This window comes from Canis lupus, chromosome 11 (assembly GCF_003254725.2).
Source record: "Canis lupus dingo isolate Sandy chromosome 11, ASM325472v2, whole genome shotgun sequence".
Taxonomy (NCBI): domain Eukaryota; kingdom Metazoa; phylum Chordata; class Mammalia; order Carnivora; family Canidae; genus Canis; species Canis lupus.
Window position 1 is genome coordinate 531,936 of NC_064253.1, and position 19,673 is coordinate 551,608.

The 19,673-nt window shown below is 48.4% G+C and overlaps 1 protein-coding gene and 3 non-coding genes across 7 annotated transcripts; 2 read left to right on the forward strand and 2 right to left on the reverse strand.

Moving 5' to 3' along the window:
• Window positions 1–679: 679 nt before the first annotated feature.
• On the reverse strand, window positions 680–752 carry TRNAT-UGU (transfer RNA threonine (anticodon UGU)). Its single transcript has one exon. It is a non-coding gene; the product is annotated as a tRNA-Thr (tRNA).
• A 2,095-nt stretch (window positions 753–2,847) lies between these two features.
• On the reverse strand, window positions 2,848–11,674 carry TRIM7 (tripartite motif containing 7). Of its 4 annotated transcripts, XR_003136426.3 has the most exons (8): window positions 10,935–11,661; window positions 9,667–9,762; window positions 8,534–8,764; window positions 7,539–7,561; window positions 7,139–7,254; window positions 6,587–6,622; window positions 4,348–5,175; window positions 2,848–4,189 (listed from the first exon to the last, which is right to left on the reverse strand). XR_003136426.3 is itself a non-coding variant. In XM_025446728.3 (7 exons), exons 1-7 carry the CDS (start codon window positions 11,475–11,477, stop codon window positions 4,664–4,666), a joined length of 1,557 nt encoding a protein of 518 aa, XP_025302513.1. In that variant the 5' UTR covers window positions 11,478–11,661; the 3' UTR covers window positions 2,848–4,663. The 4 variants fall into 4 exon arrangements, 3 of the variants coding, with proteins under 3 accessions (XP_025302513.1, XP_025302515.1, XP_048972413.1); XM_025446728.3 differs by having other exon boundaries at window positions 2,848–5,175; XM_025446730.3 differs by lacking the exons at window positions 9,667–9,762; window positions 10,935–11,661 and adding an exon at window positions 9,504–9,660 and having other exon boundaries at window positions 2,848–5,175.
• A 2,305-nt stretch (window positions 11,675–13,979) lies between these two features.
• TRNAA-UGC (transfer RNA alanine (anticodon UGC)) lies at window positions 13,980–14,051 on the forward strand. Its single transcript has one exon. It is a non-coding gene; the product is annotated as a tRNA-Ala (tRNA).
• Window positions 14,052–14,501: 450 nt separating this feature from the next.
• On the forward strand, window positions 14,502–14,574 carry TRNAK-CUU (transfer RNA lysine (anticodon CUU)). The gene has a single exon. It is a non-coding gene; the product is annotated as a tRNA-Lys (tRNA).
• The last annotated feature ends 5,099 nt before the right edge of the window (window positions 14,575–19,673 follow it).

Consider the following 19,673-nt stretch of genomic DNA (forward strand, 5'->3'; position numbering starts at 1 on the left):
GACCTCTGCAGCCACCGCCGGGGCCCGCACGACCTGCCCGGGCGGCCTGGCTCCGGCAGAGGTGGAAGCGTGTCAGCCGAAGGGCCAAGGCTGCATCCAAGCAGACCCGAACACACGAGCCCTGCACGAGCCAGGAGCGCACCCGCACCCTCAGAGCCCTGCGCGTCCCGGGCTCCCGGGATTCGCGGACTCCTCCGCGGCGGCCCTACTGGACGGCCACCTCACTACTGAAGCTACGTTGTGGGGACACGGCGAACTAAGCGGGGGCTTAAACCTAGCACCCCTCCCGACTAAAGATTCCCAGGGCGCCTTGTGGGGAGGTGGGCGTAGACAGGTGTTCCCCACTACGCGGAAGAAACAAAGAGATGAAGACTCGCCTCTGGCCCGAGCGTGGTGAGAGGAGGGGCACGGGAAGATCTGCCACGGGCTTTCCGAGCGCACGCGAAGGAGGCGAGGGGCCGCTGTGAAGTCGCATGGAGCCGGCGGAGCCTGTGACCGCAAGGCCACGGGCACAGGGAGCCAGCTCTTCCCGAAACAACGCCACTTCCCGTCGGCGGGAATCTAGGGGCCACGGACAGTCCGTTCGGCCGAGGGCCAGACCTCGCAGAAAGAACGGAAATTCGTGTTGTCACTCGTCTCCCACGTTTCCATCTCCCAGGAGGGGTGGAAAAACAGAGACAGGCCCCAGCGAGATTTGAACTCGCGACCCCTGGTTTACAAGACCAGTGCTCTAACCCCTGAGCTATGGAGCCGACCACAGCCTGGCGCTCCGCGCTAGAGCAGTTGACAGCGCTACCGTCCGCCGCGCAGCCGCAGAGAACCACAAGGATGAGCCGAGCAGAGAGAGGGGGGCCGGCGCCTTTTGGCCGAAGAAGGCCTAGTTCCGCCGCCGCCGCCGCCTCACCAGCAACGTCAATAAGCGTCCATGCCGCAGACCAAACCGCAAATCCTAGGAGAAAGCCCCGCCGAGAGACGGCTGACGCTGCGCTGCCCTGGCTGGGAGGGATGGGGGCGGGCACAACGCTGCGCGAGCAGGGGCGGGGCTTCCAGGGGCGGAGCATTAGGAGACCCGGGAGTTTTCCGGGGGCTTAGGGGTCAGGGGTGAAGACCCGTTGGCCAGAGAGGTCACAGTCTTATAGTGTATGAGAATGAGGGTGCGAGGTCAGGGCTCCAAGGGAGGAGTTAGGGGAAGGGTATCAATAAGCCTGTCCTGAAGGAATCCAGGTACAGCTGCTAAGGTGGGCTGCCCGTGGGCAGTGAGAGAGGATGTTGGAGAAATCAGAAGGTCCGTCGTGAGGAGAAGCTGGGCAGAGAAGGACTGGGTCAGGGCTGTGGGTAGCCCTAGCCCTTGCTGCACCTTTCAGCAAGTTAGGAAAAGGCAAACCCTTGGGGCCCGCCTTAACTCTTGTGGAGCTGGTTCCCTAAGAATCCCTGAAGGCACAGGGATGCAAGGCATGGGGAGGGTGAGAGCCCAGGTGAGGGACAAGAGAAACCTTTGCCCTGCAAGGATCAGGAAGTGGCGGCTGTACAAGCTATGAAAGCAGCCCAAGTGTTCATCATTGATGAATGGATAAAGAAGTCACTGTGTATATATATATATATACACACACACACACACACACACAGTGCAGTGCTATTCAGCCATAAAAAAAGAATGAAATCTTGCCATTTGCAACAATGTGGATGGAGCTGGAAAGTATAATACTAAAGGATGTAAGTCAGAGAAAGACAAATACCATATGATATCACTCATGTGTGGAATTTAAGAAACAAAACAAATGAGCAAAGAGAAAAAATAAAAGAGACAGACTCTTAACTCTAAAGAAAAAATTGATGGTTATCAGAGGGGAAGGGGTGGGGAAATAGGTTAAATAGGTGATGGGGATTACAGTACACCTGTCATGATGAGCACAGGGTGATGTGTAGAAGTGTTGAATCACTATATTGTACACTTGAAGCAATGTATGCTAACTAGCTGGAATTAAAATTAAAACTTAAAAAAAGAAAGTGGTGGCTGTAAGTGGCAGGCCTTGACCTGGTGGCCCGACCTGCCCTATGGTCCCTGCAAAGCCAGGTGACTTGGATCTATGGGTGCCCCCTCAGTCTGCAAGCTGAGGAGCCACGTGAGGGTCTGTTGTGAGCAAACTGTCGGTTCCTCATGCAGATCACAAGGATCTGGGATTAATAGGTGGGATCAGGAAGACCCAAGTTAAGTCAGTCATTGCTTTCAAAGATCCAAACATTTCACAGATCTTAGGATGCCCAAAGGTTGGTAGGGAAAAATGCACACGATCACACATATCCTCACACCAGCACTGTGTCATCTGAAGTCACTGCACTGCCCTAGTGACAAAAAGAGAACATCTCTTACCCTAAGTGTGTGATTATTACTGTAACTGTTGTTATATTTCTTCAGATATATAGGTATCTATGTAGTTATTCTGCAAACACAGTCTGGTAGACACACAATCACATTCACAAACACAAACACAAAAGCTGAAAATATACACACAGACAGACACCCCAGCAGTCCCCAGACCTGGCCCTACAAGCTTCTCCACCAGACATCCACTTTCTGTGACCTGTAATATGCATTGCAGTATTTCGACACAGTTGTGTGACTTTAACTGTGATACTCAATTCAAAAGCCATACAAGCCCAGATAACATTAGGGCTTGATGATAACACTAGCCAATTTAATTAGCAAGTGAATGTTAAAAATGGGCTTTCCTTGTGGAAATTAGTGGTATGCAAACACCTGCTACAGTGTTCCAACCCTACTCTCTGTGTATGAACACAATATAGGATTCACCCTCTGGAATGATACAATGATATTGTAGGTTGGACTCATTTTTTAAAGATTTATTTATTTATTGGAGAGAGGGACAGTATAAGCTGGGGTGAAGGGAGTTGTGCAGAGGGAGAGGGAGAGAGAGAATCTTAAGCAGGTTCCATGCCCAGTGCAGACCCAAGCCAAAATCAAGAGCCAGTTGCTTGACTGACTGAGCCACCCCTGTAGGCTGGACTCTTGGATGATCCTGTCCCCAGCCCATAGGACACTGGATTCTGATTACCATGCTATGTCGACTGGGTCTGCCTCTAGAACAGTGTTATGCCTACCCTATAAGACCCTTATATGGAAGTTTGAAGCATCTCAGGGATAGAGTACAAAAACTCCATGACACTTGCAGACCAGATTGTTCAATTGTCACTGTCCCTACATGCCAACACATCTGTCTAAACAACCTGTGCAGGACAGAATAGGTCTGAGACTGGCTTTCATCTAGCCAAGTAGCCAGGTAGTGGGGAAGGAAACTATGGCCCTCACCTAAATAGGGGTTGGTTAATATTTAACAACAAATGAAAAATAGGATATTACCAAAATGACCTGGGTCTATTTTCCTAAACCCTATGCACATGCTGATAAATGCCCTCTCCAAAATCCGCACACACCCCTGCCCCTTCAATCTGAGATACAAACACACATGCACACATTCTTCACACACTTAAACACATCTGCTCACCCAGTCTAGCAGAAACCTTTGCTCCTACTGTGCTCTTGCACTCAGACTGTGGGAGTCAAGAATGAGCTAAGCCACCCTAGAAATGAGCTCAGTCTATATTTCCATCTCCTCATCCCACTTCCCTGGGAAGTACCAAGCAGGGGACAACCCAACAAAAGCTAGGGAACAAACAATTAGCCAAGGGAGTAACACCCCAAGCAGGGCATAGGCTGAGCAGACCTTGACAGCAGGGTCCTCTGCTGTTGGCATACATTTAGCAAGTTCCAGAAAGGGTATGTGAGAGGCATATTTGTGCTCTGTGAATTCCCATGATCATATTAGTCACATTTGTAAAATTTTAAGTGCTATTCTATGTTTCAAAATTCCCTAACTTTTGGTCTCCTTACTCAAGGGAGACTATACTTTGTATTTGAAAGGCGTTTAGGCATCTGTGAGAACACAAGGCTGTCACCGTGGCCAAGAATGAACATATCATTCTGTATCATTGGGTTAAGGGTATTGGAAGGTAGCCACACCAAATGCCAATGTCCTGGGCTTTCCTCTTACATACAGGTCAAGACAAGAATCTCCTTCCAGTTCTGGCTCAGGCTGTTTCAGCTGGGAGTACAATGCTCCTTCCTGAGTAGAGACCACAGGCCAGATGGATCAGGTGTCTGAAGGCAGGGCTGACAGTTGACAAGAAGGGAAAGCAGAAGTGATCATGAACTTGGCTGTCTGGGCCACACGCTCCTGCATGCCCTGAGGACAGCACTGGGCTTGGTGTTGCTCCACAGAAGGGGAGACCTGCTAAGACCAGACAGTAAGCCCCAGTGACGGGAAGTACCTCTGTCAGGAGCTGGGCTCAGGTCCTCACCAGCCTCCACTGCCTCACAGCTCGCGCCAGATACACATGCAGACAACAGGTAGAGGACAGGCCCCCAGGGTCCAAGGCACCTCTTCCCCTGCTGGGTTGACCGCAGAGCGCCCACTCTGCAGACTCCAATGTTGTGGTCTAGGGCCTCCGGGGCCGTGTCTGGAGGGCAGGCCCAAAGGAACTGGGGGGCTGCGACAGAGCGCAACAGTGCTTCCCCTGGGCGGCCTGAACATGGAAGAAGGCACCTGTGAGTGACTCACCCTCCCTGGGAAGCGGACGCCTCCCCTCAAGGCCAAATTCGCAAGTAGGTGCCCGTGGAGCAGACAGAGAAAAGGGGAAACACGCGCTCGTGGAAGTTGACGCGGAAGGTGTAGAGGTGGCGCATGTCCTCCGTGGCGTAGAAGGACACGGCCCCCACTTCCAGATCCAGCGCCACGCGCACTCGGGACAGGTGGCCACAGCTGAGGGGTGTCCGTTCGGGGCTGGTCACCGCCCAGTACTTGCCGCTGTGGAGCTGCAGCGCCCACACGCCCTCCTCCGGGGTGAAGGGCGTGAGGCCCTTGCGGCGCACGCTCTCCCGCGCCACACCGAAGGCCCAGCCGTCCTTGGAGCCCACCTCCACCTCCCAGTGGTGCCTGCCGGAGGAGAAGCCGCAGGACGCCAGCACTCGCGTGTTGGTGTCGAAGCGGCATGGGTGGCAGGGCAGGTCCTGCGCCCGCTGCCCGAGGCGCACGCTCTTAAGATCCAGGGAGAGGATGAGGCGGGGGTTGGCGGTGTCTGGGTCCAAGGTCAGCTCCACTGAAGGCAGAGACAGAGAGAGGCGTCCCATGCAAGCCCCTGGCACAACTCTGTCGGTTCCTTCCCCTCCACCGATCCCCCGCAAGTACATGGCGAGGTCAGACCGGAGGGAGAATGAACCCAATTTGAATCCCAATTCAAACAGATTGGCAAGTCCAATTTAAAAGACGATTGCAAAATATTGAACACTAAATATTGGAAGGAACCATTAATTTTTCTAATTGTGATTATGGTTTTGTGGGGGTTTTTAAAAGTCTATCTTTAGAGATAACATGCTAATATTTATGGAAATCACTTATTCATGATTTGCTTCCAGTGGGAAGAAGTGGGTAGGAGTGTTTATGAAAAATATTAGCTGAAGGTGTATGATGACGTAATTATTCATTATGATCTACTTTTGTGTACGCTAAAAATTTTCATAATAAAAACTTAAAATATGCACACTTGTCCTAAGTACTATCTTCCAGGACTATCACAGGCCCCAGGAATCCCACAGTTCAGTATCCCTGTCCTCCATCAGCTTCCTTTCTGGGAGAAAGGGAAGGAGAGACAATAAATGACATAGATAATATGAGGAATCAGGAAAGAAGGCTGTAATTTCATCTAGAGTGGCCAGGGAAGGCAAAAAGGTCTCATTATGTAATTCACAGCAAACACAGAAAGGAAATGAGGAAGCCAGATATTCAGCTGTCTGGAGGACACATATACCAGGCTGAGGCCCAGCCAGCTCAGTGCAAATGCCCTGAGGTGAGTGTGTGCTTGGTGCATTTCAAGAGCAGCAAGGAGGGCTTGTTGTGGCTGCGCAGAGTAAACCAGGGAAGAGTGTGCAGTGAGGCCAGATCCCTAAGCCTGGAAGACCTCAGTGAGGACTATATTGAGTGAAAGGGCTGTCCCAGGGTCCTGAGCAGAGGAGTGGCATGCTCTGACTTGGTTTAGATTTTTCCAAGGTAAATTCTGACTTAGCTTGTTCAGTCAAGAGTATCAGGAATATGAGACTTCCCCTGCCTTCCTGTGGGGTTGGATCTCACTCAACCCAGAGCTCTGCAATAGTAAGAACCACCTCCCTTCCTGTCTTCAGCCTCCTCCCTCTGCTTTCCCCTGACCCCTGCACACAACCACTGTCCCCAGAAGAGGTCTCTGTCTGGGAGCAGGAATAGGGGAGACAGCCTGTCCGGGAGGGGAGACTGACCCACAGTTTATAGGCCTGTAGGTCCCCCTGCAGCCTGAGGGAGCCAGAACTGGGAGGCAGGGATGAGGGAGAAAAGGAAGCAGACGGCAGAAGGCAGACGTAGGCCGTATACCAGCAGAAGGAACCAACCATGCGCAAAGCCCAGAGAAACAGCCATGGGCAGGGAATGGATTCTCTACATGGACAAATCCTGGGAACTCACTATCAGAGCAACCATCATACCTTTCTCCTCTTTCTCCAGTTCTTCTCGAAGATCCTCTGAGGAGAAACAAAGTGGGGTATGCGTCAATGGCTTAGGAGATTATCTCTCTGGCAATGACGGTGATACCACCTCCTCTGACATTTACAGCCCCACTGGCTCACTCACTCCCCAGATACCCCAGAGGCTGAGAGTTGATGTGCAGACACTGGGTCAAGTGTAGGGGATAGGGAAGGGGCAGTATCCTAACTCTACCTCTCCCATGTCTCCTCTCTTTAGCCTGAGCTAGTCTGACCTGAACTCTTCCTCCTCATCCCTCTTTTTGCCCCTAATCCACTACCCCACCTGTCCCTGGGGGTATCTTTGTGTTGAGGAGGTTAGGGGGGTGGCTTGAGGGGGATTGTTGCTGAATGGATTTGCCACCCTCATCTCTGTGCACCAATCTGGCCTTGACACACTCTAGCTCCAATTTTCTCACACAGCTTTTGGAAAGGCACATCCTTGGGACCCCAAAATACCAAAACACACCATGGCCTCCAGCACTGAGTGGCCCAGCCCCAAGCACAGGCCCCTACCTTTGAACTTCTTGAGCAGCCCCTTTAAGACAAAGGTCTTGAGGGAAACATTCCAGACTTTATTTTTCATCTCAGAAGAGACTGTGGTGGGCTTGGGGCCAGGCACATTGCTGCACCTGCAGGACAAAGACCCAGAGGAAGCCCGCAAATACTGTCCTACTCCCACCGGACTGAGGATGGCAAGGTCCTCTTTGGTGGGGAGAGGCAAAGAAAGAAGAGGCTGGTCTTACAACAGAATATCCACAGCCAGTCAGGTGGACATTTGCCTTAGAAGTTACATTGGTAAGGAGGTGTGGGAGTTGGGAGGTGAGAGGTCAGCAGTGAGGGAATGAAGAGAGAGACCTCAGTGGAAAAGAAGAGCCAGCTTGTAGAGGCCTAAGGCACTCCTAGGTCCACTCACCTGCTTAAGGTGTTTTTGAATTCCTGGTGAGAAAGATGAAAGAAAACCAACTCAGCATCACGTAACCACCAGTCACCTTTGAGAAAATAAAACTGGCCTCTTGCCCTACTTCTAGAGAGTAAGCAATAAGGTGTACCACCCCCAACCACCTGCATGTGGCCCAGAGGGCAGTGGCTTCCTGTTGTGCCTGATTGCTGGGTGTCTCATCGCCTCCCTTCCCAGGGCTTTGCAAATGCTCCCTTCATTACTGAATCATCACTGGAGCCATGTGCTGGTATCCAGTGTTGCCTCTGCTCCCGACACCACTCCAGGGAAGTCATAGCCCTTCCGCAATGACTGGCCACTCAGACCAGTATCTTCTAAATGAGTATGCTTGACCCATTTGTGCCTTGTGAAGTTTATTTGTGGATTGTGACTATTTATTTTATTTATTTATTCATGAGAAACACGAGGGAGAGGCAGAAGCACAGGCAGAGGGAGAAGCAGGCTCCTGCAAGGAGCCCGATGTGGGACTCAATCCCAGATCCCAGAATCACGCCATGAGCGAAAGGCAGAAGCTCAACCACTGAGCCACTCAGGCGTCCCTGTGACTATTTTAAAAGGAAATAAAATAGAAAATGTCAAAAAACGCATTACATGTACTAAAGATAAGTATTATTTTCTGAGATTTTTGTCACAAGGTTTATATACTGGAATATGACGTACACCTTGTATACAGCTCTTTGGAACTCCTTTCTGTCTGCTAGATTGTATTCAGCCCAATTCATGAATTGTTGAGTAAAGCCAATAAGATCTTTATTGCGGCTCAAGGTCAAGACAGTTTTACCACATCTTTTTAGACCTTTAAACCCAGGAGAAGAAGGGCACTTTTCTGCAGTCCCCTTCTGCTTGAGTATGTGATTCTACTAAATTCACAGAACCTGACTCTGTTCTCACTTGCCATTTGTGATGCCTGGGGATAAATGATTCATACTTCTTGGCCAATCCAGACTCACCTGGAGAAATTCAAGGTCAGGCTTTTGAGATGTCTCCTGGATTTGGCTGCTGAGCTTGGAGAGCTGGGTGATCTCACCCTCAAGCTGAGCTATGTTCTCATTCCGCTTCTGTGTCACCTCCCGGGACAGCTCCTCCAGGCGGCCCAAGAGCCGGCCTTCCTGCTCCACCAGGAAGGCCCTCAGTGCCTGGAACTCCGCGCCCGCCTTCTCTCGCTCAGCTGCCATCTGCTTCTGTCTCAGGAGGGGAGAATTGGGATAGGCAATGGGATGTCAAGATGTAGCATTTGGACAGTAGCATCTGAGCCATTCCACAGGACAGAATTCCACTCATCTCACTGTTCAGGGGTCAGAGGCTCACCTACACATACCCACCACACACATCCTCTAGTTTAGATATCCTTACACAGCAGTTTCAACACATGCTCTCGAGTTCCCTGTCACAAATGTGCTCTCCCACCTACCTAGGGCAACTTCAGATTTGCCCCAGAACCACCCAGGGATGCAGCTGTCTCACTTGGAAAGTAGGAGAAATATTTAGGACATTACTTAATGTCTCCCAGAGCCACTGTAAAGATTAAACTGAGGTCACTTCCTTTCCACCCCCAAACACATTTATTTTGAGTTAGAAACTACACAAGAGGCTCAAAATGGAGTCACTGATGCTAAGTCCCACATTAGGAAACAGAGACTTAATCACAGTTTCAGTTTTCTCAGAAAGAGAATCTCACATCAGCCAATCAGGAATTACCTGATCAGTATTGGTTAAGTAACTGCCTGATAAACCTCTACCCTCCCCAACAGGGAAAGTAACTGCAATAACCAATCTGCTTTTTGGCCTAGTATAAATTCCTTGTTCCTGCTCATGTCTGCCTATAAATTCTTTTGCTTTGTATAGCTTTTCAGAGTTCTTTTCTATCTGCCAGATGGAATGCTGCTCAATTCATGAATTGCTGAATAAAGCCAATAATACCTGCAAATTTTACTCAGCTAAATGTTGTCCTTTAACATTTGTTACTCCTCCAACTTTCACTCTTCACTTTACTTCTTTTTAAAGAGTGCACACACAGGCCCAGGATGGTGGGTGGTCCTCTGTTGTCACCCAAAGAGGATCCACCTGGAGGATGCCCGCTCACCAGAAGCTCCTTGCTCTCCTTCTCTTCAGTGGAACGAAATGCTTCATAGTCCTCCAGATCCTTCTTCAAGACCTTCAGCCTGGACTCCAGGAGTTCCTGCAAAAGGGTGAGAAAGGAGACATTATGGTAAGAGGCCTCTGGAAACCCCTACATGTGCCTTTCTGGAGCCATCTAGGAGAAAGAGAAGACCCTCTTCATTGAAGAATAGGAGGCAGGGCTGAAGCCATATCTGGACATCCAGATGGCTATAGCCTGCACAGAAGTACATAGGTGTACGGGGCAACTGAAGGGTGACTCCTAAGGCCCCAAGGTCTCACTTCTCCAGACCATCTGTTCACAATCCAAGCCGAAATGCAGGCAGGCCCTGTAGCAGCCCAACCTACCTAGTTTTCCCCTCTGTTTTCCTCCTCACCATCAGAAAGCTGTCTGGGAGGGAGACAAACCACGAGAGACTCTTACTTATTCGAAACAAACAGGGTTGCTAGAAGGGAGGTGGGTGGGAGATGGGGTAATTGGGGGATGGGCATTAAGGAGGGCATGGGATGTGATGAGCACCATGTGTTATAGGCAACTGATAAATTGTTGAATGCCACATCGGAAACTAAGTATGTACTTATATGTTGGCTAATTGAATTTAAATTTTAAAAAACTCTAAACCCCTCCCAGAACCAGAAAGCCATCTGGGTGGGAGGGCTGAAGTGGAATAAAGAGTAAAAGACTGGGGGCTGTGTGCTGAGGCAGTAAGGAGGCAGGAAAGAGAGTGCCCAAGATCCACATGTTTGACACAGCCCACCGACAGCTTTTGCTGCTCCACTCAAACCAGGCAGCAGGCACCCGCTGCCTTACCCCAGTCTCCTGGAAAAGTCGCCCCACTCGGCCCAGGACGCAGCACAGAGCCACCGCAGGGAAAGGGCCGAGAGGGTGGACAGAGGAAGTGTGGGTGTGATGGCAGCGCTGCTAGAAGCCAGGGGCTGACAAGCAGGATGAAAATCGCCAAGTCTGTAGAGGTATCGCGAAGGTGGTCCAGGAAGGAGCCCAGAGGGAAACTCGAGGTGGCGGGTAGGATGGTATTAATGATGTAGCGGTGACACGGAGAGCGCTGCCCTGAGTCCCAGGGCAAGGCTGGCTAGCGTGGCAGAGGAGAGAAGCGGCAGGGTCTCACCCGGGCCTCCCGCAGGCCTGCCTGCTTGCCCTCTGCCCCGCACATGCAGGCAGGCGGAACCCGGGCTGGGGCCCTGGGGACCTGCACGGGGGGCGCGGGCGCTTACCTTAGCCTCCTGCACAGCCTCATCCAGGGGCAGCACCGCGTGCGCGCGGTGTTCGCGGGCGCGGTCGCACACCACGCAAATGGCGCGACCGTCGTCCTGGCAGTAGAGCTTGAGTGGTTCGCCATGCAGGGCGCAACCCGCCCAGGCCGCCTCCGCGAGTGCGCGCTCGCCGGGCGCGGCCCCGGGTAGGCTGAAGCGCCGCAGCAGCGTGGCCACCGAGGCCAGCTGCCGGTTGGGCCGCAGCTGGCTGGGCCGCACTGGCTCCCGGCACTGGGGGCAGGGCAGCGGGCAGGGCAGCGCGCGCGGCGCTGCGGTAGGGCCGGGGCCGGGGCCGGGGCCGGGGCCGGGGCCGGGGCCGGGGCCGGGGCGCTCCCAGCAGCGCGCTATGCAGGAGCGGCAGAAGCTGTGACCGCACTCGACCGACACGGGTTCGCGGAAGAGCTCCAGGCATATAGAGCAGGTGGTCTCGCCCTGCAGTTCTGCCGCCAGGGCCAGCGCCTCGGCCCCGGCCCCGGGGTCCGTCCGCAGCCCCACCGCCGCCATGCGCTCCCCCAGCGCCCCGGGTCGGGCGGTGCCGGGGACGTCGAGGGGCGAGGGGTGCAGAGGCCCGAGGAGGCCTCCGAGCACCCGCTGGGAGAGGAAGGGCGGGGCTGAAGTCGGGCTGGCAGAGACTCGAGCCGCGAGCTTGCCGGGCTGGGACACGAGAGCGCGAGAGCGTGTCTGTAGGCGGGCCGAGTGCAGGCCAGCGCCGCGCGTCCCCGCCCTGGGCCGCCCTGGCCGCGTGAACCCCGGCCGTGGTCTGCGGCTCCGCTGGTCTCCTGGCACCCTCCTCCGGCGCCCCCCTTGCGCAGCCCCTCCGCGACCCCCCTTGTCCACCCCCTGCCTGGATCAGTCAGACGTGGGAAACGGGCCCGGACAGGTGGGCGCACACACCCAGCTGGGCGCCACTCCCGGTTGCCGGGATGTCCAAGGGCCCAGCGCCCTGGCCACAGTGTCAGGTTCCCGCAGTACAGGTTTGTCCTGACCCGGGGCGAGCTAAATTTAGTGTCTGGAAGGTGGCTCTTGCCCCCACCCCCAATCCTGGCTTTGTAACCACGTCTGTGGCTACTTTTCCCACGGTGGTTCTCCCCTCCTTGTTTATTCAATTTTTGGCTTTGAACAAATAAAACATTTACAATACCTTTCCCTACTGTAATCTCCACCAAAATAACCCAGCCCTTTGCGGTCCCTCCAGAACTGCCAGGAATATTGGCTTCCACTTCTTTCCTCACTCCTGAGGTCACCCAGGGCAGGCTTTAGACACCACCCTCCTCAGAAACCAGTCTTGTCAAGGTCACCAGTGACCTCAGAGATCCTAACTCAAAGGCAAAGGCTCTTTCTCAGGCCTCACTTCATTTGCCCTTTCCTCCAATGCTTCCTCCTTGCTGCCACTTCCCTGGCACCTTCCAGGATGCCATAGGCCCTGGCTCTCCAACTGCATCCGTGGCCTCCTACCTTTTTCTTGGCCACTCTTGTGGTTTCTTCCTCCTCTTCCTCCACTTGCTCAGTCCTATACTACTGATCTCTTCCATTTTCTTGGCCTGAAAGACCCTATTCTTGCTGAGGCCACAATACACATCCCCACCCAGTGTCTCCTACTATGTCTGGCTTCCACATCCAAGTCCCAGCAGCATGTTCTGTGGACTATCACACACTCACCATAAACAACACCATACTTCAAATCTGCCCTCCACCTGTTCTTTCCAGAGCCTTCCCCACCCAACCCCAGTTAACAGCAACTCTATCCCTTCAGGTGTTCAGGCCATACCAGGGAGTCCTCTGTGACTCCCAAGAGGAACACATTGCACAGACTCCACCTTCAGTCCCCTCTGTGTCCTCACTCTCTCACACCCTTCCATGATCTGTGTACCACCTTCCATGATCTGATGATCACAACAGTTCTATCCCCTTCTGTCACACACTGCCCTACCCTGTCTTCTCCATCGAGCTGTGAGAACAGTCCTGTTGAAATGTTAAGTCAGAGCAAGGTTAGGTTCCCCTCTGCTCAGACCCTTCATTGGCTCCCACTGCTCAAAGTAAAAGTTGAAGTCTTTGTAATCCTCCTAAAGCCCTACCCATTCTTTGACCCCATCCCCTGCACCCAGACTCTACCTACATTTCCTGTCACTCTTCCTTGTTGATCCACTCCTCTCTTGCCACAGGGACCTCCTTGCTATTCCTGCAACATGCCAACAAGCTCCTACTTCAGGACCTTTGAACTGGCTTTTACTTGTACTTGCACTTCTCTTTTCCCATACTTGCTTGGCTTACTTCCCACCTCCTTCAAGTCCTGTTTCAAATGTCATCCTCTCAGCAGAACCTGCCCTAACCACATTGTTTAAAATTGCATCTTAACACATTGTCCTTCAACCTGGCTGTTTCATAACACTACCTCCTCTGGAATTTGAGATGTTAAGGGGATGACTGAGTTGGTTTTGTTACGGGTTGGACCCCTCAGACTTCTAAAGCGGTTCTTGTTACATAGTAAGAGACTGGTAAACTTTTCTTGGATTGAACTGATTTAAACGTTGTTCAAAATTCAGATATACAAAGAGTTTCACAGCGAAAAGTGTGCCCATCGTCTGCATTCCAGTCTCCTCCCCATCCCAAGAGAACAACTTTGCAATTCTGAATTATTTTATACAGATATTGTATAGTTTGGTGCACTCTCCTTTTTCTTGTTTAACAAACGGTAGCAGCCTGCACAGTCTTCCTTACTTTCCTTCTTCCGCTGAGTTCATTTTGGGCATCGTGCCTGATGATTTCTCCTACACTTTCCACTGCTGCCTTCAGATGTTTATTCCAGCTCGATGTCCCCGCGAGTGTCCCTCAGTGGAAATCCGCTCGCCTGCAGTCAGTAGAGAACCCAAACACGGCTCCTGGCGTTGCGGGACAGGCTTTGCCAGACCGGCTTTGCAGTAGCTGGATTGTCTTGCCAGGATAGCTGCACGCTCTCTATGCTAATAAACAGCCAAGGGAACATACTGGGAAACTTTCTAGTAACGTGGGGATGTAGCTCAGTGGTAGAGCGCATGCTTTGCATGTATGAGGCCCCGGGTTCGATCCCCGGCATCTCCAGCGCCGGTGTGCGTTGCTTTTACTTTCCTCTTACTAAGTATTTAAACGCTAAATGTTTGCAGAGCCCGGAAATCCCGTATCTTTGAGTTTTCCCAGATCGGAAGGGGAGGCGGCGGGACCCGCCCACTACAATCCCCAGACCCTACATCTAAACTCCTGATGAAAGTTTCACGAAGTGATCCTGCTAGTGGCGTTAGGTGGCTCTTGTTTTCCTTTCCTCGCGTCCTGCGCTTTCCGGGAATGGAAAAATGTTAGGTCGATGTTTAGAGCAGAGCAAGCACTAAACAGACCTAGGTGGGAGGGGCGGTCAGGTAGGACCTGCGAAGTTTGAATTTCCGGGCTGTTTAGCGGCCGGGTCTACGTTGCAAATGAATCTACCTTTAAATCTGAAGCTACACGTAGCCTGAATCCTACCTTAAAGTATGAATTGTTGAAGGAGGGATTCCAGGTGCCCGGCTAGCTCAGTCGGTAGAGCATGAGACTCTTAATCTCAGGGTCGTGGGTTCGAGCCCCACGTTGGGCGCGAGGCTTGTTTTTCTTCAATAACAACTGGTTCAGTACTTGACTCACTCTGGGATTTACAAATAAAAAGATCCCATTCTGGAGTTTCATTGTGTGTGGTATTCAGTTGGGTATTTTTTTGTGGCTTTACATTTGTTCATCAATTAATTTATGAATTACTGCTAACAAAATGAATTTTATCTAGGTATATGTAAATTTTTAGTTTTAAAAATTGTTAAAATATGTGCAATACAATATACTATTTCAATAATTTTTACATGTACAGTTCTGTAGCTTTTCACACATTCACACAGTTGTGCAACCATCACCACCATCCATCTCAGAACTATTTCATCTTCCCCTACTGCAATTCTACCCAAGAAATTTCTAACTCCCCATTCTGTCCTTCCTCCAGCCCCTGGCAACCACCATTCTACTATCTTTATGACTAGTCTCCATTATATATATATATATAATATATTATATATACATATAAATATTACAATAAATATTATGATATTAATTATAATATATTATTATAATATATAATTAATATATGTTAATTATAATAAATATTACAGTCCTTTTATATATATATACTGTACTTTCTTTTTAATAGTTCATCTGTCTATAACCACTTGGTTGGGTTCCTTCCACCTTTTGGCTATTGTGAATAATGTGACATTAGCATGGATGTGCAAGTATCTGTTCGAGTTCCTGCTTTCAATTCTGTTGAGAATATATACCTAGAAGTGGAATTGCAGAACATAATATTTATTTTTTTCTTATTTTTCTTTCTAATTTTAATTCCAGCGTAACAAGTATTTCTATGTCTAATTTTTTGAAGAACCACCATACCATTTTCCATAGTTTCACAAAATGAGCTTTTAAAACATCTTTTGAATAGGTTATACACTGTACTGTTCAAAAATTGAACCATATATAAAAATATTCAGTGAAAACCATCTGTCACCTTCCCTCCTTAGGTAACAACTTTTGTACCTGCATACATATTCTTGCACAATTATATATATTTTTGATGCAAATATATTTCTATTTTCCTTTATTTTATACAAAAAGATAATTACAATTCTTTAATTTGAAGATCTTTCCATCTCAAGATGCAGGACATTTTCTAAATCTTCTTTTTTACAGCTGAATAATATTCCCCTATAGATAAATCATAGTTTATTTAATAGATCACCTACTGATGAATATTTATAGTGGTTCCAAACTCCTGTTATTATGATCAATTCTGCAGTTAAGAAGTATGTAGTGTTGTTATTTTGCACTTTCTCACTCATATCTGTGGAGCAAATTCCTAGAAGTGAGATTGCTGGGTCAAGGTGTATACGGAGTATAACTTTATAGAAACAGACAGATCACTGTTGACCTTACAGGCTGATTATTCCTTCCGACCAGCCATGAATCAGATTGCCTGTTTCTTCACTGCTTTGGTGGCAATGGGTCACTTCAACAAATCTAATATGACTCTATCCCCCTTAAAATTGCCATAGTCCCCTGCTGCCTGTGCCACAAGACAAGGTGATGCCCATTGCAGGGCCTATGGGGCACTGTCTGACAGGAAGAGGGACCCTCCTTTGGTCTCTCACAGGAGCTTACTTAGGAAGAATTCGACCAAATACAAGAAATTAAATTTGTATGTGATTTTCTCTTTGATCTTGGTGTCATATGGGGCATATATAAATTATTAAATCATGCATGTATGATAATAATTATATATAACTTACATATAAATTTATTAATCAACCATGCACTTGAATATTTTCATTTAAAACATCACTTTAGGGATGCTTGGGTGGCTCAGTGGTTGAGCATCTGCCTTTGGCCCAGGGCATGATCCTGGGATCCGGAATCAAGTCCCACATTGGGCTTCTTGCAGGGAGCCTACTTCTCCTTCTATGACTCTGCCTCTCTCTCTGTGTCTCTCAAGAGTAAATAAATAGAATCTTTAAAAAAATAAAACCTCAGTTGAAACAGAAAATTATCTCCAGGTTTAAGATATTTGTGGCTATTTTGTAACTAGTCTAAAAATACTCCACTTTCAGCTCTTTCTTTAACAGTTGGTGGTTTCCCTTTACTAGACTTGAAAAAGTCATTCTCTAAGGGTCTATGTAACATCAGGTGAAATGGCTCAACCACCATCAAATGCTACCTGGTTATTTCATTGCTGTTTATTTTAGATCACATTTGTTTAAGGATACAAAGGCCCCTCAATTAAAGGCTGGTGTCCGTTACGTGCTGGTGTCCTGGGAAATGTAAATTTGGGGTAAGTAGAAAGATAAAATATTGACCAGAGCAACCTAATTCTGGAGGACTGTGTGCCAAAGGAAGAGTGGCCAAATAGATGACCGAGAATGACGTGCTCCTCCATTCTTTGTCAGGACCAACTGGATTAAAACCACTAGATATTTTGGGAAACCTTCTCTGCTACCATTTGAGATGTTTAATGTCTAAAGACAAGAGAGGCTTTTGAATATGGAAAAGAATACAAACTTGTTTTGTGATTAATATTCAATTTATTACAGTTGTAAAGGTGAAAGCCTAGTTTTTCTCAAGGTTTTGGGTTCAACTTACAAATACTGTTTTTCTTATAAAGTTAGTGATTTTTAGACTGGAACAATCACTAGTTCCTTTCACTACTTTCTTCATGAACTATGGTTATCAAAAGTTGTCACTCTGAACATCTAAGCCACTGGTGATATTTTCTCTTAGACATTCCAGGTGACAATTACAGACTTATCTGTCTGGACCTTCATTGACTGTGGAGGAGAGGGAGGCACTGATTAGGTCACAGCCGGAGTGCAGAGCCAGTACCTGAACCTTGGTTCCTGCTGTAGTCTCTCTGCTTTAAGCAGCAACTCAAGCAGTTAGAAACACCAGGTGTGTTTTTATTTGCAATCTTCTGAATGAATGTGTTCATTCATCTGTCCTTTAAAACTCCACATTGAGGTACTGCTGTATTTCTCATTACACTGTTATTGAGAGTCCTCTCAGACACAGATCCGGTGTCCTCCATAATTTTTTCTATACACTTGTAAACAAAAACAGCAACTGGTGGGGATGGAGTAATCAGAATGCAGAGCCAAGGAGGTATTGCTGTGGCTCCTTATCCCCCAAGTCCCTGCTCTTCCTTTCCTCCTTGAGCCCACCAAGCACCCTCGTACTTCAGAGTCTGAACCCTCTCCCAAAGGCTTTTCCCCAGGATCTTTGAAAGGCTGGCTTCTTCTGATCTTCCTGACTTAGTTCATTCTCTTCTTCTGATACATCTTAGCCCATCTGTCCTGTTTGCTTGCCACTCTACCAGAGCTCCCTCGTTAATTTTCTCATAGTCCTTGTTAAATAGTCCTTGTTACCCTCTGAGACAGAGCCAGTAGGGTGGGAAGTGATGGAGTTAGAGATAAAACTGGAATTGTGTAAGAGAGAAAATTGATGAAACTGGGAAATAGGTACTTGTTTTTTCATAATAACATTAGCTCAACTTTAAATTTACTAATAAAAAGCTTTTAAAAAAATAAAGCATAAGGGTATATATTACTTATGAGTGACAGATTTAAAAATTTGGTAGATAATTTTGTATGGAGTAATAATGTTGAGCCTGATTTGAAAAATGTAAAGATCTAGCAAAACTACAATTAAATAAACCCTTAGTGTTAACTCACATCCTTTAAACTATTACCCTAGGGTACTAGGAAGTGGGGGAGCCAGAGACCTTGGACTCCATGCACTGGCCTGGCACTTACATTGGCTTTTTTATTTACTCTTCACTCCAAAAAAAAAAAAAAAAAAAAGAAGAAGAAGAAGATCCCTGTACATTCTCCTTTGTCCTAAGGCAGAAGAAATACCTGCCAAGAAACAAAGATACTTTCAAATTGTCAGGACTCTAAAAAATAAATAAATAAATGAAATTTTAAAAAAATTGTCAGGACTATGCTGAAAAGATAAAAGGGCCAATGTGAAGGGGCACCCACTGACAAGCAGCTACAATTTAAGCATCAAAAAGAGAAGAAATAATACACTGACCTCTACCTCCAAAACCAGTAAACACATTATATGTTAATTAATTGTATATATATTTAAAATAAAAATTTTAAAAAGAGAATAATAGCAATACCTGAAACAAGATGAGGTCTGGAAAGCTTTAAAACCAGAATGACAAGTTAGCATTAAGTATAACCTAAAAGAAATATGACTCAAATCAGACAGCTGGGCTTTTTGCCCAGCCCAGCTGGTTTTTTGGTGTTAATTATATTGCTTTGGATTTGTTTACTGTCTCCACAAGGAGCAGGGATGAAAACTCTTAGGTTAGCTGAGGCACAAACCAAAATCCACCTGGCAAGATTGACTGACTGATAGTGCTGACCTCCCAGAGTTCTGGGGCCACCAAGAAAGTCAGTTTGTAAGGGGCGCAAGGGATACTCTAAGCAGTATGGAGCCTGGGGTGAGAGGCATGTACTGACTGAGTCACTTCAACTCAGTAAAACATGAAGAAAAGAAAAGAAAACACACACACACACACAAAATTGGGTCAGCAGGAGAGAGAGAATTTTCAGGTGAGGTCCAGAATTCACTCTTCACTCCTCTGGGTCTCTAAATTCCATGCTAATCCCTAGCCTTCTTGGTTGGGTGAGTTACATCTGTAAATTCTGGGAAAGTAAACAATAAACAAATGCGTATGAAAGACCAATGATACATGGAAATATTAATTTTTTTAGTACCTTATGCTATTTTTGGTTATGCTTTGTCTGCATTTAAGATGTGTGAAACTTTAAAGACAGTTTGATTTACAACGTTGATGTTTTCTTTGGCTTCCTGCTCTGATAGAAGTTGCTTGTCAAATGTTTAAGTGTGCCCCAGCAGGTGCGAACACCTGAGCCCTATTTTCCAGGCGTGAAAGCAAGCTGCACTACTGAGGTCCACAGATGTGCGTCTCTACCAACATCTATTAAACCCTGATTTGGGGGCCCCCCACCGAGCGTCCCTGGGCTGCTTCTCTGAAGCCTTCACTGCCTGTTCGCCTTGAACTCTAGACCCTACTTCCCAACTCACCTGCGGGATCCTACAGGCTCCAGACCAACCAGCTGCGCGGGAGAGTCCGGG

Bases quoted from the DNA above. Each gene is read 5' to 3' on its own strand.
- TRIM7 (XM_025446728.3), bottom strand. From the start codon at position 11,477: ATGGCGGCGGTGGGGCTGCGGACGGACCCCGGGGCCGGGGCCGAGGCG. The intron at 6,623-7,138 runs GTAGGGGCCTGT...GTTTCTCCTCAG, and splicing joins GCTGCTCAAGAAGTTCAAAG to AGGATCTTCGAGAAGAACTG. The intron at 5,176-6,586 runs GTATGATGGTTG...CTCTGCCTTCAG, and splicing joins ACTGGAGAAAGAGGAGAAAG to TGGAGCTGACCTTGGACCCA.